General features: G+C 37.5%; 1 protein-coding gene and 1 long non-coding RNA gene across 8 annotated transcripts; both read right to left on the bottom strand.

The window, feature by feature from the left end:
* Positions 1–1,401: 1,401 nt before the first annotated feature.
* Positions 1,402–5,202, bottom strand: LOC130979868 (uncharacterized). Of its 7 annotated transcripts, none has more exons than XR_009086762.1 (10): positions 4,550–5,202; positions 4,337–4,422; positions 4,127–4,246; positions 3,946–4,014; positions 3,264–3,865; positions 3,065–3,105; positions 2,900–2,986; positions 2,496–2,630; positions 2,309–2,397; positions 1,402–2,190 (listed from the first exon to the last, which is right to left on the bottom strand). It is a non-coding gene; the product is annotated as an uncharacterized LOC130979868 (long non-coding RNA). The 7 variants fall into 7 exon arrangements; XR_009086766.1 differs by having other exon boundaries at positions 2,496–2,789; XR_009086761.1 differs by having other exon boundaries at positions 2,496–2,986; positions 3,065–3,215; positions 3,295–3,865.
* A 73-nt stretch (positions 5,203–5,275) lies between these two features.
* LOC130980009 (E3 ubiquitin protein ligase RIE1-like) lies at positions 5,276–18,236 on the bottom strand. Its single transcript, XM_057903597.1, has 5 exons — positions 17,383–18,236; positions 11,840–11,959; positions 11,029–11,161; positions 10,778–10,936; positions 5,276–5,835 (listed from the first exon to the last, which is right to left on the bottom strand). Exons 1-5 carry the CDS (start codon positions 17,895–17,897, stop codon positions 5,674–5,676), a joined length of 1,089 nt encoding a protein of 362 aa, XP_057759580.1. The 5' UTR covers positions 17,898–18,236; the 3' UTR covers positions 5,276–5,673.
* Positions 18,237–18,543: the final 307 nt, after the last annotated feature.

Below are 18,543 nucleotides of genomic sequence, written 5' to 3' on the forward strand. Positions count from 1 at the left end.
TCTGGTAACAAAAATTATGTTAAAGTTACAGAATCTTGACTAAAAGGATACAGAAATTATGCTAATGTTACAAGACATTTTCCAGAATCTTCAATATCGCAATTTCCAATAATACAACCAGAATAAATTACTTATGGCTCATCATGGATGACACCAAATAGTCACAATACTCCATGAAATCACCATCCTAGCTCGAACTTTCAATTTAACGAAAAATTTAAGGAATTCTCACAACGAAATCTGGTTACATGAATTATACCAGTGTTACAGGAGCTTGGTCGGAGGGTAACAAGAACTATGCCAATGTTACATTACATTCTCAAAATTCTTCAATCTCACAATTTCCAACAATTCAATCACACCAGATCATTTGTGGCTCACCATAGATGACACCAAATAGTTAGAAAACTCTACAGTTGGTTCCCTGTAACCCGAGTGCACTTTGTATAACCGAGTTATCTTTTGACTTTTAAGCTTGAATTCCTAACGAACCCAGAATCCACACATGGATGATACTACTACAGGATTTTTATTTTTTAGCACCGACAATCATCCACGAGGGACCCCGGGAGGTCTAATGTAACTTTAATTGTTGGAGATGATGAGTTGGAGAAGGTTATAGAATGTACTGTAATAGTAATCCAATTCCTGCAACTTTTTATTCACGATCTTATAACTGTCCCACCATTCTTATAACCCAGCTTCCTTGCACTGGAATCCCTTGAATCTCTCGAGACTCCAAACTTCGCTGCTGGGTGCATGATCGTGAAGTTGTCTTATCTTCTGGCATCATAGATGAAATTCTCTAACCAAATACAGAATTTCATTTCATGAATAATTCTAGTCCAATTTCCTCGAGAAACTATTTTGTTATAGTAATTCTGCATTTGTTATGTAATTATGGTGCACATATTACATAAATTGTTAATTATGCTAGACATTCTCCGGCGTCTTCAATATCTCAATTCTCAACAATTCACCCACGCATGGTCATTGTGAGTTAGGACACATGACATCACAAAATTCTATCAAATCATGGTCGAGGCATAAATCTTTATTATTTGAATTGTTCAAGGAAGTTCTTCGAAGAAGACACAAGTTATGTTAATTATGCTTGGAGTAGAAAACTTTAATCATCATGAATCAGTAATTTGTCCAGTATTAAAAGGATAAACCAGGGTTACAGATCCTTGGCCATCAGGTTACAAGAATTGAGCTAGGATTACACGACTATCTCTAACCTTGTAATTATCGAAACTATCAGCCACAGTAGATACCGTGTGACTCATTCTAGATGAGATGATGACAAGTGGTCACAACACAAGCTTTCAACATCCACCCCATGAATTTTGACTTCATGAAAAATTCAACAAATTTTCACATAAGGAAACATACCTCAAGTGTGAAGTCAAACTAGCGGTATATTTATCAAAATGTTAAATGAATTGTTCCAGTTTTACAGGATATTTTCCAACCTGTTCGATTTCAATCTAAAACAATTCAAACAGACTAGATCTCTTGTGCCTCATCATGGATGACACTGATCAGAGAAAAAGGGTTCGTGATATATACGTTGACTAAATACACTGTAACTAACATCGAAGTTCATGAAATATTCAAAAGACAATGTTACTATACATGGTGACTCTATCATCATAACACTGCGAGTGTAGCAGATAGCACAAGATGAAACAACTTTGCTTATACCTCCTGGGAGGGGGTTTTTCCTTCGTCGAAGACACCAAACCCAGCGAGTTGGGATCTAACTTCCGTCTGATGTTACTTTGTCTCGCCCTATTCTTTATGCGAGCGGCTATCCTCGACTGGTTGACATGCACTTTAAGGGGGATTTAAATGAATATTCCTTTTGAATAGGCTACATGAAAGTACTCCTCTACATGCCCAAGGAGTACATCCTGGCTAGTGTTCAACCCACTCAGACTGTAGGATAGGATGAGATCTTTCTGGAAAGTCAGAACTTGCTCTTGGAAAAATGGGAGATGAAAACTTAAAAAAGCACAACGTTGTAGTTGAGTTTGAGGTTCGTCACCAAAATTCGACATCAACAACAGTTCTAATAATAATGAAGCTCAACAAAATGACGGTGTCCTAACCTAGTTGTAACCCGGCAATAACGTTTCAGGCGACCAGTGCTGAAGGTACTTGTACACAAAAGCTCTGCAGTCATCACTGAATAATAAGTACACAAGGGTAAGCATCATCTAGGCCTCCTCTTTGTACCACAAAAAATGGTCAGATTATACAAACTACCTACAAAAAACATGTGCGACAAAATGTATTGGATCACCTGTTGTGTTGCCTTGGTACAGGGGTATAAATGCAGTGAAATCCAGAATCGATAGGAACGTGGCCAGGGTCTACCAAAGAGATCTGTTCCTGCCTCCTCGACAGCACATAGTCAAGCACAATCGTAACACAAATAGAGATTAACCTAACAAGTGTTGTAGTTGACAAAGTTCAAATATCGTACTCACCACCAGGGAGTCTAGTTGCTTCCTTTAAAAAGTCAGGCACCTTCGGCGTATGGAGTCAAGCACGTAGACTATTTTATTCTTGCGATCAAGTGCATAAGCCCACCAATGCTCGTTCCACAAAAAGGGTCCCATAATCTACCAACAAATACTCATTACACGATCCATACAAAAGTAGTGTAACAATGCATAAAACGACGGAAATTTTGGTGCTTTTACTAGATTTTTGTTCGCTATCCAAATGTGCCTGAAGTAAGAATGGTTTTTCAGTCCTTGAAGCAGTCAGTACTTCCCTGACTAATAATGTCTAAGATCAGACAACTAAACACCCAAATTTTTTAAGTCAAACATCGAAATTAATGATATGAATAAATAATTAGAACAATGCAGTTTCGGGCAACGATTACCATCATGTATGGGCTGAGGCAAACACATTCTTCCAATTGATCGTCCGCACCTTCGGCATTAAGAACCTCAATGACAAAATGCATAAGCTGACAATGCAGAAGACACTGTTACAGTGGGATGGCATGCAATAACGAGACAAAACAAATTATTTAAACAATACATACATGGTTGCTTATCAAAAGTCCAAGTTTTGCACTTGTGGTATCTGTCCGAGCCAAGTGGTGGTCAAACCCAATCGCAATCACCGTAACAAAAGCAAGCAAAGACTCTTTAAGTAATGGGATCCCATCCGAATTAAGTTTTCCAACATATCTCCTATAGGTTTAATCATGATTAATGAAAATGCAAGAAATATAAACATACTTAGAATGTTCAAGCATCATGACTGACGAACCATCATCTGTGGTAACATAGTATAGATAAACCTTCTCTCTCAACTCATCTAGAAAACGATTTGGGGCCTCGTAGACAACCAACTCCTGTGACACAGGGGCGGCTCCTGTTGCAATGGGCGACAATCCTTGATCATCACTTGAATCACCAACTTTTTTATTAGCCATAGAAACGTCTGGTAGATCATCACCTTCTGAGCTAGATACAGAGCTTCTGTCATCGTCAGACGCAACATTCTTTCCACTGTCCTGAGCAGCCATTTTACCCTCCCTAGGACCGTTATCACTGTCCTCAGAATGATTGTTACTGTCATCATCTTCAGTCTCCTTATCACTCTTTTTGGGGTCCACATCGATTTTCTTCTGACCCTTACCCCTCATAACCTTAACATCCTTCATATGTACATCGTCCTCCTTACCATCTTCGCTCACCTTGTTCTGGACAACAGGCCTCCTTGGCCAATTGAATCTCCTACTAACAACAGGGCCTCCAAACTTAGCATCCTCCTGCATCAGCCTGCTTATCTTCTCCTCAAAGATGCGATGCTCATCCTCGGCAAAATGACCGATTAGCTAAAACAAAAATAACCGCACACTTTAATACATGCTTCATTCACCATAAATATGTACGGCAGAAGTAGTTTTTATCCTACCAGATTCTTTCACTTCGAGGGGACGAAGAAGACAGACTCAGCATCCTCACCAATGGAAAACAAGAATTCCTACAATCAACATACAACTACCATTTATTGACCTTTTGTTTTATCCAGCCAACTTACTGGTAAAGGCAATTATGGACTTTTAATGGAATGAAAGGAACTCAAGAATGCTCACCGTAAGAGCAACTTATCAGCATGTATCTGTTCTCTCATCAGCTTGTTCCAAAAAGATAGAAGTTGGAACTCAACTCCACCATTTGTTGCCCCGAAAACTTTGCCCCTGCAAGCATAGAATCTGTTGCAAAATTTGCAACGAAAAAACACTTTTCAAAAACACGATTAACTGTTACATCTGCATGAAGCGCCCAACAAAGAACTACTTTACCCATCTGCATTCCACACAATGAAAAATGAATTGCTTTAAAAATTCTTCTAGTAAAATCAATCCAAAAGTTGAAGCAATAATCCGGCCTGTTGAGAAAAAAAAAAAAAAACACACATTTACCTCCTCGGTCATCATTCCTCCGAATATGTTTTTTTGGGGCCATGTGTAAACAACAATCCACCAAAACTTGAAACTTCTACAAAAAAAACATACCATTAACCACCAACAATCTTCCAGTCGCAGAAGCTCTTGCACGGACAATGTTGATGCTTGACCCCTTATTCGCGGCCCGTGTATTCCATCAACGAAGTTTTCTCGCAGGCCGTGGACACCCACACAGCAAATCCCGTGGACACTTCACCGACCAGTTGGCAACAGCAACAAAGATACTTTCACAGCCCCGTGGGATCCTTCAACAAACTCTCTTACGGCCCGTGGACAGTATCACAGAAAACTTGACAGCAATGCGAAAACGGGAAAGTCAAACCAAACTCCGATCAATGTCTACACGACCCGGAGGAAGCAAAGGTGATTAGTTGTGATTTCAGACGGTTTAGGGTCGGCAATTAACATTAAAAGCTTTTGAATTCTTTTTTGAACAATGACGCAACATTGAGAGAGAGAGAGAGAGAGAGGGTTTCAATCCAACGGTATAGGCACGGGTTACTTCGCTCTCCACCACAAAGGGCAAATCAGACATTGTATGTTGGCGTATGTATGCGTATCTTGGTTGGCAGTTGGCAAAAACAATATTTTGTTGGTATAAATTTTTGCCTACTTAAGAAAGTGATAAACCACTCTTATTTGAATAGTGTCACTTTCATATACGTTGTCTTTCCCTTGCGTTTCTATATGAATATGTTAAACCTTCATGTACTCTTCTTGTAATTAAAAAAAAAAAAAATAGGCCATTCCATGCATTGATGATAAAAACTTCAATAAGATAAAATAACTTAATTTCTTAATGCAGTGAAGACGTTATTCACAACCTGTAGCAAATGAAGGATTCTTTTGCCAGAAAACTAACCAACGTTCAACAAGATACACTAAGGATAACTTCAAAGTACCGCCTCATTTCCATTGCTCCCATACGAACAAATTAGACAGAGGACAACTTTCAAATGACCTAACAGATGACACTAGATTCACCAAATTTGCTAGCTTATACATATATAAATGCCCTACATTGCTGTGCTTTCAAAAACCTTTACAGAACCATTACACCAGAACAATGATCACAGCCGCGCAACGGGGGAGGTCAACGATTTCTTCTCCGGCAATTATGTATACATATAGACAACAGCCGTGGAAACACTGAGTAGGGCTTTTACTTTTCATCACACTTGTTCATTTCCTTTGAGAATATTGTACTTGCAAAGAGGACAAGTTGCATTCATCTTTAGCCATTTCACTATGCATAAAGAATGAAAATGATGATTGCACGGAAGAGCATGGAGCTCTGTTCCATCCTCGTAAGGACAAAGGCATATGCAACATTCCTGGAAAACAAAACAAGCATAAATAAACTCAACTGAAAATAGTGTTAAACCTAGCAGACTGTTTTTATATTGATGAATGAAATGCTCAATTCTATGTTAGGCGATTTTTCTTTTTTTCCACAGAGACAATTTATGGTATGGTAAACGTAAAAATCAAAGAGTTCAGGCCAACATCTTCAACAAAGTTCCTCTTAGCACCATGTTCATCAGGGCTCAGAATTAATACTGCCCCTCATGAGTCCGAAATTTCGTCTTTGGAGTGTGTTCTTTGTTCATTCAAATATGATGATATCCAGATTTTAAATCTAGGTTGGAGAAAATTTGAGCCCCACCAATCTAATCCAACAATTCACAAATAACCAGAAATAGAAACTCCAATATTGTGATTTTGTTCAAAGCCCTATCATCAACTGAACCTCCATCTACAATCATTTTTCTTTAACTAAAATAACAGGTCTAAAAAGGACTTGTACTAGCCCTTATAACACAGATTTTAGCATCTCATCAACTATCTTTTCTATCTCATTTTTTCGGATGGCAGGGGTTACCTATATGGCCAAATTCGAGGAATATTGACACCCTCTTCAAGAACAATAGCATGGCCATGCTCATGGGTTGGAAGGAGTCCTTCTGGGACTTGGAATAAGTCATCCAATAGCTGCAGTAGCTGCTGCACTTAATGCGACAGAATCAGGGCTTCATCATCGAGAACTTGAGTCTGAAATGATGTTATAAGATAGCTCTCTTGGATTTTAAGGGCACTCAGAGCTGCTTTCCACATAGCCTTACTCCTACTCTAGGTGGGATCTCCGTTCCAATGAAAACTCCTTCCCTCCATCACTTAAGAGCCATCTATGTATGTTCCCCTTCATATTTCCCCAAACTTGCCACCCAACCAGTATGTTGAAATAGTTCCAACCTCCACTAACTCAACAAAAAAAATTGTTGGGTTGGGATTCCCTGCACCATCACCACCACATCTTCACATCTTCCTACCCCCTTTCTCTATGGAACCATGCCCTAATTCCACTCTAAAAAGTCTTAACATTCTCATGGTAACATAAAACTTCTTTGCTACCTTGTGGGAATGAAGTTAGCTTCATCCCCTGAATCTACTAGAACTAGTACCACCTGCCCCAAATTGTGGTTAATCGTCAATATTATAAGAGGAAAAGTGAAGCATCATTTCTTTAACATCCACCTCCTTTAACACAGGTCCCAAGTCTTCCTCTTCCTCCTCCAATTGCCTCTCCTCTCCTTCTCCCAACAACAAAAACATGATGGTGTCTTGAGTTGGCAAGTGCATTATGGGCCCCATTTGTCACTGCAGCTAAAGCACAACCTTTTCTTCTGCATCTCAACCCATTCCTCATTAGACAATATCCATACCCCATGAGCTTTATGGCCCACCGTCACACTAGTTTTAGCCCCAGCAGCTTCAGCTCAGTTACCCCCACTCCCAGTTTTAGCCCCTCCTTCATCCACACTAAAATCCTTAGGTAGTGTTCGATAGTATCCATGTTTGGCAGAGTCATGGACACTGTGGCACATGTCCACTGTTTGTTTGCTGAGACAAAACTTTTATAGACATGCTAACACACAATGCATACAAAATAGATGTTTCAGTGTCCTTCCACATTTGTCCCTATATTTCCAGTTTGTTCTCCCCTCTCCCTCACTCCCACCTCCTCCCTTTCTCCCTTATGCCTATACTGTCACCGCTCCTCTTCGCCTTCGTCGTTGCTGCCTTTACTCCATCTTCACCTCCTCTCTTCTTTTCACCTTAGTCTGCCTTCGCCTTCCAGATATGTTGCCTTCCCTTTCTTGATCTGCCTTCACTCCAACCTTCCAGATGTGTTGTGCCTCCCTCTCCCTCTCTCGATCTGGCTGAGCCTCCGCAACTGCCTCCTGATGTCACCTTCCTCCACCTCTTCCTCTCTTCCTGATGTCGTCTTCCTCCACCTCCTCCTTTCTTCCCTGTCGCTGCTCCCTCTAGTTCTGGTTTTCTTTTTCTTTAAAAATAATAAAAATATATTTATATATTTTTATTAATTTATTGATTAATGTTTTTTAGAATGATTTGTGTTGTTTTAATTTGTTTGAGTGAATTTGAGATTAGGCTAAGAGTTTTTAACGGTGGTGATATGGGTTGAGATGGTAGTGATGAAGTGGTGGTGGTGGTTTGCATAATGGTAATATTGTCATATTTATATGACATATTTGTATGTTCTTTTATGTACTTACTTACCAAACAAGTAAAAAATATTGTCTTTTATGTATTTACTAACCAATCGGAGTTTTATATCCCCTCTTTCATATCTCATCACTATCAGAATGATTGGATCTTACATGTTTCCCACTATCCTCGCCATGTGGTAATTCTGTTACGTCAATAGGCTCCTCCTTAGTCTCTTTCACTCTCTTTTCCCTTCTGCTCTAGCTATATGTCATAGGTATATTTCCCTCTCTTAGTAATGGAACCCTAAGAAGGTTCTCCTTCCTCTGTTACAACTCCAAGGTATGTAACAAACTACCTTCACTTAGCTAGTACATGCCCTAAAGCCTCTACCATTTTACGATGAGCCTGTGGCCATTACTAGCACACACAATAAATAGACTGCCACCCTGCACACGACAATGCCCCTCTCCTGCGTGATTGTTTAACAAGAAGCTGGATTACTCACAGTTTAAGGTCTTTGGTTGTGTTTGCTTCGCTTTTCTAAAACATAAAAAGTAAAAAAATAAAAAATAAATGAATTTGCTTTACATTTTTCTAAATGAACTTTTCTGGGTTAAAATAGGCTCCTTAGGCATAGTTTGAGACACTCAAAGCTTCTCGAAGGAATTTGGGGTTCAATAGTGCTACATGTGACCTCTCCCTCTCATGTCACTTGCATCCTAGTGTACATGGATGATATATAATCATCAATGGCTCCTCTCCTTCTGACAATCAAAGGCTCATTGCTACTTTGTACAACAATTTTTGTACTCAATGATTCAGATGCCCTACACTACTTTTGGGGAATTGAAGTTTAAAGACTCCAAGATGGCTGACTATTTCTGTCCCGGCAGAAGTACATTTTGGCGACCTATCCAAAGGAGCAACACGGAAAAGGCAAAGGATATTTCCACACTAATGGCTTCAAGCCTCAAATTGTCTCATAATGGCAGTGATCCCACCCTATATGGGTCTATTGTGGGTCCCTTACAATACGAGACAGTCACTAGGTCTAAGATATCTTTTTAGTATGAACAAAGCTTGTCACAGGAAAACCATTGGAAGTGAATAGGATTTTGAGATACCTAGTTGGCACTTGAGGTCCAGGCATTACACTTAGATCAGGGATAGATCTCAAACATCTGAATTTAAGAAGGTATTGCGATGCAGATTAGGCAACAATGTGATTGGTAGGAGGTCAGCATCTGGTGCATGAGTATACTGAGGACCAAACATTATTTTGTGGTGATCCTGGAAGCAAACGACAGTGGCAGGATTGAGTACCTAGGCAAAATACAGGAGTATGGTTGATCTCACCACAGAATTGATATGGATTCCGTCTTTAGTGTTCCTGCTACAAGGCTGGTTGTGTATTGTGATAATCTCAGTGCTATTATGTTAGCACACATTCCGTTTTTGCACAATAGGACTACCCTTTTTTAGCTTCTAGAATCTATTTCTTAGTTCAAGATCCGACCCCTCTTATCTTACTAACTAGAGTCAAAGAATTAGTAGATCTGTTCCGCCCAAAATGGGAATGGGCTAGGGTTATGAACTTAGAATCTAGAATCTGATGATCGAGTCGATTCCATGATTCTAAGTTCATTCCATACCGGACCAGACCGTTAATCTTCTTTGTGAGAGAGAGAGAGTAATGGAAGGCAGTGTCTAAAGCAAAGTTTTTGAGCTTAAGTGATAAACTACTTGTAACAGATTTTTGGAGATGTTGAGAGCCCAATTTCAGGGGCCATAAGAGTGAGTTATATAAGTGATAGTAAAGCCTAAAGAGAAGATATTAGATGCTGTTAGTTATTACCGCTGAGCCAGCTAGAATAGGACAGACTAACTACCTAATAGCTGTCATAACTAACTATAGATAGAAAGGATTATTTACATCCTTGTATTTAAGCATAGCTCAGTGCTAAACTGTGACAAACCCCGACAGCCAAGAAGTTCAGCGGCAACATAGAGAAATTACTCCTTTTAAATATACATATAGGAGGAGAGGAATAAGAAAGGCTGTGTGAATTTAGGGAGTTAGTTACAGGAGAGAGATATAAATAGGAAGTGAGGAGCGTTGGTTTTAGGTAGGAAAAGACTAAAGTGAGAATTGTGGAGAGAATTGGCCTCTCGAATGCCAAACATCATTTCTGTTACAGTCATACACCCTTACTCGGTATACTCATTCACTGGTTTGGGACTATCACATTGATACTTCCTCTCCAGTGATTCCTCACAGTACTTCTATTCTTGTTATTCATGACTATTCATACTACTGCTTTTCTACACTCTCTCTATCCGAATCCTCTTCTACCTTCGGTGATACCAGAAAACCTTACATAAACTGAGTCATAATACACATTACACATTTCTTAAACTTCTATCTTTCTGAATTCTCTCCTCTCAAAACTCTTAATAAATTCATTGAAGGGGAATACACAACTACATATTCCCCTCAAAAAAATCAAAATGAAATAAGATTTCGAATCTACTATATGATGTTGGCAATTCCAAAGTCAGCATTCAAATGAGGACATATAATTTATTGATTTTCTCCTTTTCAGGTAATCAAACTGACATAAAAACATAGCACTTATGCAAAGATCTTTATGCATATTCATAAACATAAAAAAACTTATAGAACCCTCCATTTCTTTTTCACAAGTCATAATCTGAACTACACAAGACAAATATGAATTAATAATAGTGTTTTAGTAAACATACCGCATCCTCTGGCAAAAGTGTCCGTTCGTTTGCAACATATCCACTATTGGTTTCAATGGGAACCATTCTTCCAGCTCCCCCAGTAGGCTTTTCCTCATCGCTTAAAATTTCAAATCTGTATTTTGGAATTATACTGAGATCTGCCTCTGACGCACCTTCCTATGTTTCCCAAAATAAGACCATGAGAAAAATTAGAACACACACAAGTTTAAAATTTTCTGCCAGTCAGTGTCAAAGAATTTTGTTCATACCTGTCCTGCAACAGCATAGAGAATAGCAATGATGCAAGGCAAACAACAACAGAGGGCAATGCCAATTAAGCATGCCAAAACAACACAAAAGATAGCAAAGAAGACGTCAAATGCCAAAAACACAACAGCCAACCTGTAAAATTCAAAAACAAATATATCCTTACATCATTATGAACAACCTACGCAGAATTCATCACGCAGTCTATGAAATAGAAAGAACTAACGGAGAAGTTCCTTTCGGTCCTCCAAAGGAACAGAAATTGATTAACTTCCCTGTATTAGCAGCATCAAATTGGTAGGTAAACGGTAGTTAATGCCATGTCATTAGTTTCATCCTTTTAAGCCCCACATCAGACCATAATTGATAGTTTAATAAATGGAGGACCAAATTGAAGATGTGCACAGCAGAAAATAGAAATCCCGCCAGAGAAGTGAACAATATCCATTTGACCTTGTTTAACTTGTCAAGGTTTAATGACTATATTAAAAATCACAAATCAATATCAAAAGGAATAACTGATTCCTGATATACCACAAAGGATTTTTCCCACAAATCTTTAATAAAAACCAGGTTCTTCTATCTGCATTTCAGATTAAAATATATCTCTTGGCACATAGAAGTAATGTGTTAAGCATAAAATAAAAACAAAAAAATCTTATTTATCACTTGTATGTCTGTGAATCCACATGTTAATCATATGAGAATATCAAACCATTGAATTTTTAGTAGATAGAAATTATAGAATATCAAGACATTAGAACGAGCATAAAAATATTATTCTTACTCAAAAAGTTACCAAACAAGACTCACCAGTATAAGCGTGGGGCATCTTGCAGAAGTATATCACCACCAGAGACAACCCAGTAAAAGCCCACTATCCACCAAAGGAATGAAATCCCCGTATTAAACGACTCACATCGTTTTGTGAATCTGCTTTGAAGATAAACAAAATATCTGAAAATCTTAATTACCTAATGCAATCCAAACAAGTAAATGATAATATCAATAAGACAGATTCTTATTCAACAGCCAATACTACAGTAATACAATCAATGCCATGTCTACACAATGCCAAGAAACCTTGGAGGTTTACTCTAGCATGTTAAATCCTTCTGCAGCATAGTTAGTAGTTTTACCATCACATGTCAATTAATTAATGCTGGTACAACATAGACCTGAAATCTATGCAAATACTAATTAACCTAATATAAGAGGGAAAATGTTAGGATTCAACTGCAAGGTATGGGACTTGAGTCAAGTATGGGATTCCGATGGGAGGTTTATAAGGTCTTGGACACTCCAATGTCCAATCACAATAGCTAACTTTTCTGATGTCGTGCTCCAATGGTTTGCATAAAAAACTACTGAAAATGTATTGCACTCCTATATTTAAAATTGAAGAAATTTATCTTTGATCAACCAGACAATAATTACACTCATCCTATCATATATCATATGTAAGTAATAATAAACAAACCAAAAGTCATTGTAAAATCCAAATATATTAATAACATTGCACATGATCAAAAACAGTGAAAATCCATTAACATATGGATCCCCTCTCAATCAATCATATGCTGCTGTTAATTCAAACAGACAAGGATGACAGTTCATTTCACACTTCAGTTACTCTACAAAATAAAACAACTGGCAAGGACTCCTATATCAGCTACAGCTTCAACAGTTACGTCACAGCATAAATGTACTTAGCAAACCCCAAATCCTATAAACCATGCAGATTATGAATAAGACAATAAGTGTATATTAATACACCCTCATCAGGAGGTTGTCAAATGTCTATTGCGAATATGCAATCAGGCTGCAATCTTGTAATAAAACAACTATGGAGCTGTTTGGTTTGTCGTTTAGGCAAGGCCAGCGTTTACTTTCTAGTTTTACAAACATAGTTTTGCCATGAAGAAAAATGGGGAAGACATCACGTGTGCTTTAGATTGTTTTTCTCAAGGGGAAATTTTACATTTTCAAGTGGTCATGTGAAACACAATAGTGGATTTTTATGGGAGAGGTTTGAATTACAGATATTGGATGTTTGGGGTATAAACTGTATACATAGGATAAATCCAAGGGATTAATTGCATGTTCCTTTTTATCAATACTATACATGCTTCTTGACACTAAAGCGATATACCTACTAAGAAGGATGATAGAGAGGTATCGTAGTACTAAAAAAGATCTACATATGGTGTTTATTGACTTGAAAAAAGCGTACGATAAGGTGCCAAGAGAGGTTTTATGGAAAGTTTTAGAAAAGAAGAGAGTAAGGATCGCATATATTCGTACAATTAAAGACATGTATGATGGGAGTACAACTAGTGTGAAGACTCAAGGTGGTGTGACAGAGGAATTTCTTATTGGAATAGGATTACACCAGGGATCATCCTTAAGTCCATATCTTTTCACATTAATCTTGGAAGTACTCACAGAGCATATCCAAGAGCCTGTACCATGGTGCATGCATTTTGCCGATGATATCGTCCTTATGGAAAAGTCAACGGAAGACCTAAATAAGAAGTTGGAGTTATGGAGAGAAGCTCTAGAAGTGTATGGGTTGCGCATAAGCCGGAGCAAGACGGAATATATGGAATGTAAATTGGATGAAAATTGGAGATAACATCCTACGGAAAGTTAAGAGTTTTAAGTATCTTGGATGCATCATACAGGATAATGGAGAGATTGAACAGGATGTAAATCATAGGATCCAAGCAGGTTGGTCAAAATGGCTGAGTGCGTCTTATTTTTATGTGACAAAAAAATATCTTTAAAACTTAAAAGTAAATTCTATCGCACGGCTATCAGACCGGCTATACTTTATGATACAGAGTGTTAGGTGGCCAAAGGGAAGTACGAACATAAGTTAAGTGTGGCAGAGATAAAGATATTGAGATGGATGAGTGATCATACCTGATTGGATAGAATAAAGAATGAAGATATAAGAAAGAGGGAGTTGGAGTAGCATCTATTGTGGAAAAGATTGTAGAATTCAGGTGGTTCGAACATGTGAGAAGAAGACCGACAGAACACCCAGTCAGGAGGGTGGATGAGATGGAAGATGGATAAGAGGTGAAAGGTAGAGGAAGATCTAAAAGGATCATCCATGAGGTGGTCAAACGAAATCTACATGTAAACAGTCTTTCTATTGACATGATATATGATAGAGCTCAATGGCGTCGTTTGATTCATGTAGTCGACCCCACCTAGTAGGACAAGGCTACTGCTATTGTTTCTGTTGTTGTATACATGCTTCTTTACTAAAACTTTATCCTTATTTATTGAACAAAAAAAAAATTAACAAAACAGTTGGCATTTTCAAATGCATTTTAGGCCATGGTTGCTTTGCACTCCATCAAACAAATTACATTTATTCAAAACTTCATACAGATTTCTTTTCTGTTCATCTTTTCTATTCTATTCCCTCTCATTCTTTGTCGGGGTGGGTGGGTTTGCCCACTTACCTACCGTAAAATTTAGGCATTATTCATAGATTTATTTGCTCATGTACTCATCGTCAAAAAGGCATTGTTGAACAACAACATACACAAGCTAATGAAATGGGGCTCTACATAAAGTATGTATATAATGGCATCAGCTGCATACCCTGCCTGAATTGGTGTAGGTGGCTAATGGCTAGTGTTGACATGTATCTTCTCACGCCAAACCATATAGAACAAAAACAAGAAGATGTGCTGACATATCACATGCATGTGTTATGGTAGATCACAAGTATGGTGAATTTTTGCCAACTTCACCTTCATCAAATGCAACTAGGTGTAGGCTTAAAAAAAATACACGTAACAAATAGTCAAATATTCATAGAAACTATGAAGCCATGAATAATAAAGGATAAATTTCACAAAAATAGATGCCGTTCATAGGTTAAAACACCAAGATATTAAATAAATTTTTCATAAATGACTCTAACCAATGAAAGGTTGCTATGCACCACTTTTTTCTCCACATTATCATGATAGAAAATTACTTACTCTGCCCACCTCCATTGAAACCCGTTCAATTCACTATTCATGGCCCCCTAACTAATCTTGATCAACCAAACTAATCAAGTCACACTATCTCCAGCAGCAAATCCATTTGTTCCTATCCAGTCACTTGATCACACGTGTCTGTACCCTGTATTGCTAAGTGTGTTTGGTTTGGTGTTTAAAACATAAAAACACAGATGTTATTTTGTACGTTCACGTGAAACAAAAAGTTTTGGCTTTTGCTTACTTGTTACCTTTGAACTATTAATTGAGAAAATTTATTTCCTTTCTACCAATCTTGCCTTTCATTCCCTTCTTTAAAAAGAGGCATAAAAAACAATCTTACTTCACATCTGGTTTTTGCGTGGTCTCTGTGGTTCCAATATTTTTTTCCATCAAGAACTCTCATATTTGTTTCAGTCACTAAGGTAAATATTTCAAATTTTTTTATCATGCTTTCTTTCATGTCTTGATTTTTACTTATTTTTTATTGTATTTCTTTTGTTTATATGATGAATGTTGTTCCTTTTTTCTTTTTTTTTATTGTTTTTTTAGTGCTCTGATGTCTCATGCATGTTATTGTCACTATTCATGGCCCCCTAACTAATCTTGATCAACCAAACTAATCACGTCACACTATCTCCAGCAGCAAATCCATTTGTTCCTATCCAGTCACTTGATCACACGTGTCTGTACTCTGTATTGCTAAGTGTGTTTGGTTTGGTGTTTAAAACATAAAAACACAGATGTTATTTTGTACGTTCACGTGAAACAAAAAGTTTTGGCTTTTGCTTACTTGTTACCTTTGAACTATTAATTGAGAAAATTTATTTCCTTTCTACCAATCTTGCCTCTCATTCCCTTCTTTAAAAAGAGGCATAAAAAACAATCTTACTTCACATCTGGTTTTTGCGTGGTCTCTGTGGTTCCAATATTTTTTTCCATCAAGAACTCTCATATTTGTTTCAGTCACTAAGGTAAATATTTCAAATTTTTTTTATCATGCTTTCTTTCATGTCTTGATTTTTACTTATTTTTTATTGTATTTCTTTTGTTTATATGATGAATGTTGTTCCTTTTTTCTTTTTTTTTTATTGTTTTTTTAGTGCTCTGATGTCTCATGCATGTTATTGTCTTTTTTGTGGAGTTCTTATGGTTTCTTGTATATGAGTCCTCTTCTATCAATTTACAGTTCTTTGTTTCTTTTTTGTATGGAACATTTTGTTTTAGCTTTGTACAATTTTATAGATGTGGTTCTTGTATACTATATTACTATGTTTATTATTATTTTCTTTTATAATATGAATTATTGATCCATTAGAAAGAGCAAATTAAATTAAAAAAACTAACTATAAATAATAATAATAGAATTATAAGTAGTGAAAAATTATAACCCAAACGAGTACTAAAAAGTGTATTCAGAGTAATACATAAAAAAGTACTATGTAAAAAAGTACTAAAACAGAGTACTGAAAAATTACAAAACTAACATTCTCATGTATATATAAAAAATTTAAGAGAAAGATAATATAATATGTTTGATGAGACATCTTTATGTATATATATCTAAAATTTATATTTTTTTCCCCTAATAGAATAATGAATAACAATGAATCTCAAGAGACAAAAACAAATAGGACGTATAACTTGATTAACAAGATTTATTTAAATATCTAAAATAAAATGTTAAGATAATATAAAAAAAGTTATTTAAATTTATGTCATTTTCAGTAATTTTTCATCTAAAAATAATTTTGAGTAATGTAATCCAAATATTTATTTTTCATCTAAAATAAAATGTTAACACTTATTTTTCATCAAAATCAAAATTGAATGATTTTGATTCAAACTCTCATGTGCAAACCTCAATTCAAATACACACTAAGTCATTCCCGTGAACTACATATCAGGCTATCTTAATTCCAAAGCATAACATACTTATACCTACTTGATGAGCTTGATCGTAACCCCAAAATTTAACTAGATTGACCAGTAGAAAAGCTTGGCAATTGAACAAATCAACTAAAGTACTATACCAACATGTTCCTTCCCTGTTCTCTCTCATTTCCATGTCGAATTAGAATACCATCAAAATAAACTAAATTCTCAAAAACGTGATTCCACTAGCTCATTCCCGAACCATCATATACAACACAAGCTCTAATTTCTCCAAAGCTTATGTCTTTTTCATGTTCCCCCAAAAGGTCCTTGCATCTCAATTTACGGAATCAAAACTAGCACACAAACATCTTAATAAAAGAAATTCCAATCTATAAAAAAGTCAGTTTAACATTGCTTCGAAAAGTCAAAATCAAACCTCAACAGTGAAATAAAATTCAAACGAATTAAACATACCCGGAGTGAGAAGAGTTTCCATCACCAACATCATCATCGTCACTATCGTTGGCATCCTCCAAGCTATCAGCATCCTCGCTTTCTATGCCACTCGTCCTTCGCTGACGCCGCGAATTCCTTTGGTTCCGGCGCCGGTACTCGAGCCACACCAGCACCACGTGCAGCAGGCACTGCAGCCCGTACCCGAAGATCCACAGGCGGATCGGCGTGTTCGGCCGCTCATCCAAGGTGCACGCAAGCATCACCGCTGAGACCACTACGAAGGCCATGTTCCACGACATGTCGAGCGCCACGACCGGCTTCGAGTATCCCCAGTCGGCTCGCCGCTCCTCCAGCTCCCGCGCTGCAGTCTCGCGGACCAGCATGGACGGGCCACGGCGGCCCGTGGCTCGGCCCAGCAGAAGCGCGAGGGTTGGAGCCCGAGACGCGGCGGAGGCATCAGAGTTCCCGTGGCGGGAGCGGAGGAGTGGCGCCTGGGGCTCCGCTGCCTCCGTGGCGGTTGTCTGTGATGACATGGCTAGAGAGAGAAAACGGATAGCATAATTCAAATTGAAAGGGAGAGATGGGAGTGAAATTGTTATATATTTAGGCGAAGCGGAAGTAGCGTAAATTGGAACTGTGGGGGAAATCACTTTCCATGCGGAATTGAAGATACAGTAATTTGTAGTGTGCGCGTCTAGGTCACTGAATTATAATTCCAGAGAGGAGAAGTGCCGAAAGAGGGGAAAGGAAGAAAGGAGATTAGGGGAGAAAGGATTTGTGAGTGAGGCGTTGAATGGTTGGTAAGTGTCGAAACGGTTGTTGAAAGCGCTGGGCTTTTGGGAATGCTTAGAAGTTAGATCTTGAACTTCAGCTCACTCGGTGAGTCAAAGGAAACCGGAAGAAACGGTGGTGGATTATTATCAGTATATATGGACATTGGACAGATAATCACCCTTTTAGAGTTTTAGTTATTTTATTTATATTTATGTTAAAATAATAAATATAGATATACTATTAATTAAAATAGTAAATACATTGTATCACATTCCCATATACTAGTATAACTAATCACCAAAAAAACATATACTTGGATATCAATATTTAATACTCCCTGATCTGTATATTGATTTTTTTATTATTAAATGTATAAAAAATAATTGAAGTGGAATTAATTAAAAT

This window comes from Arachis stenosperma, chromosome 5 (assembly GCF_014773155.1).
Source record: "Arachis stenosperma cultivar V10309 chromosome 5, arast.V10309.gnm1.PFL2, whole genome shotgun sequence".
Classification (NCBI taxonomy): Eukaryota; Viridiplantae; Streptophyta; class Magnoliopsida; order Fabales; family Fabaceae; genus Arachis; species Arachis stenosperma.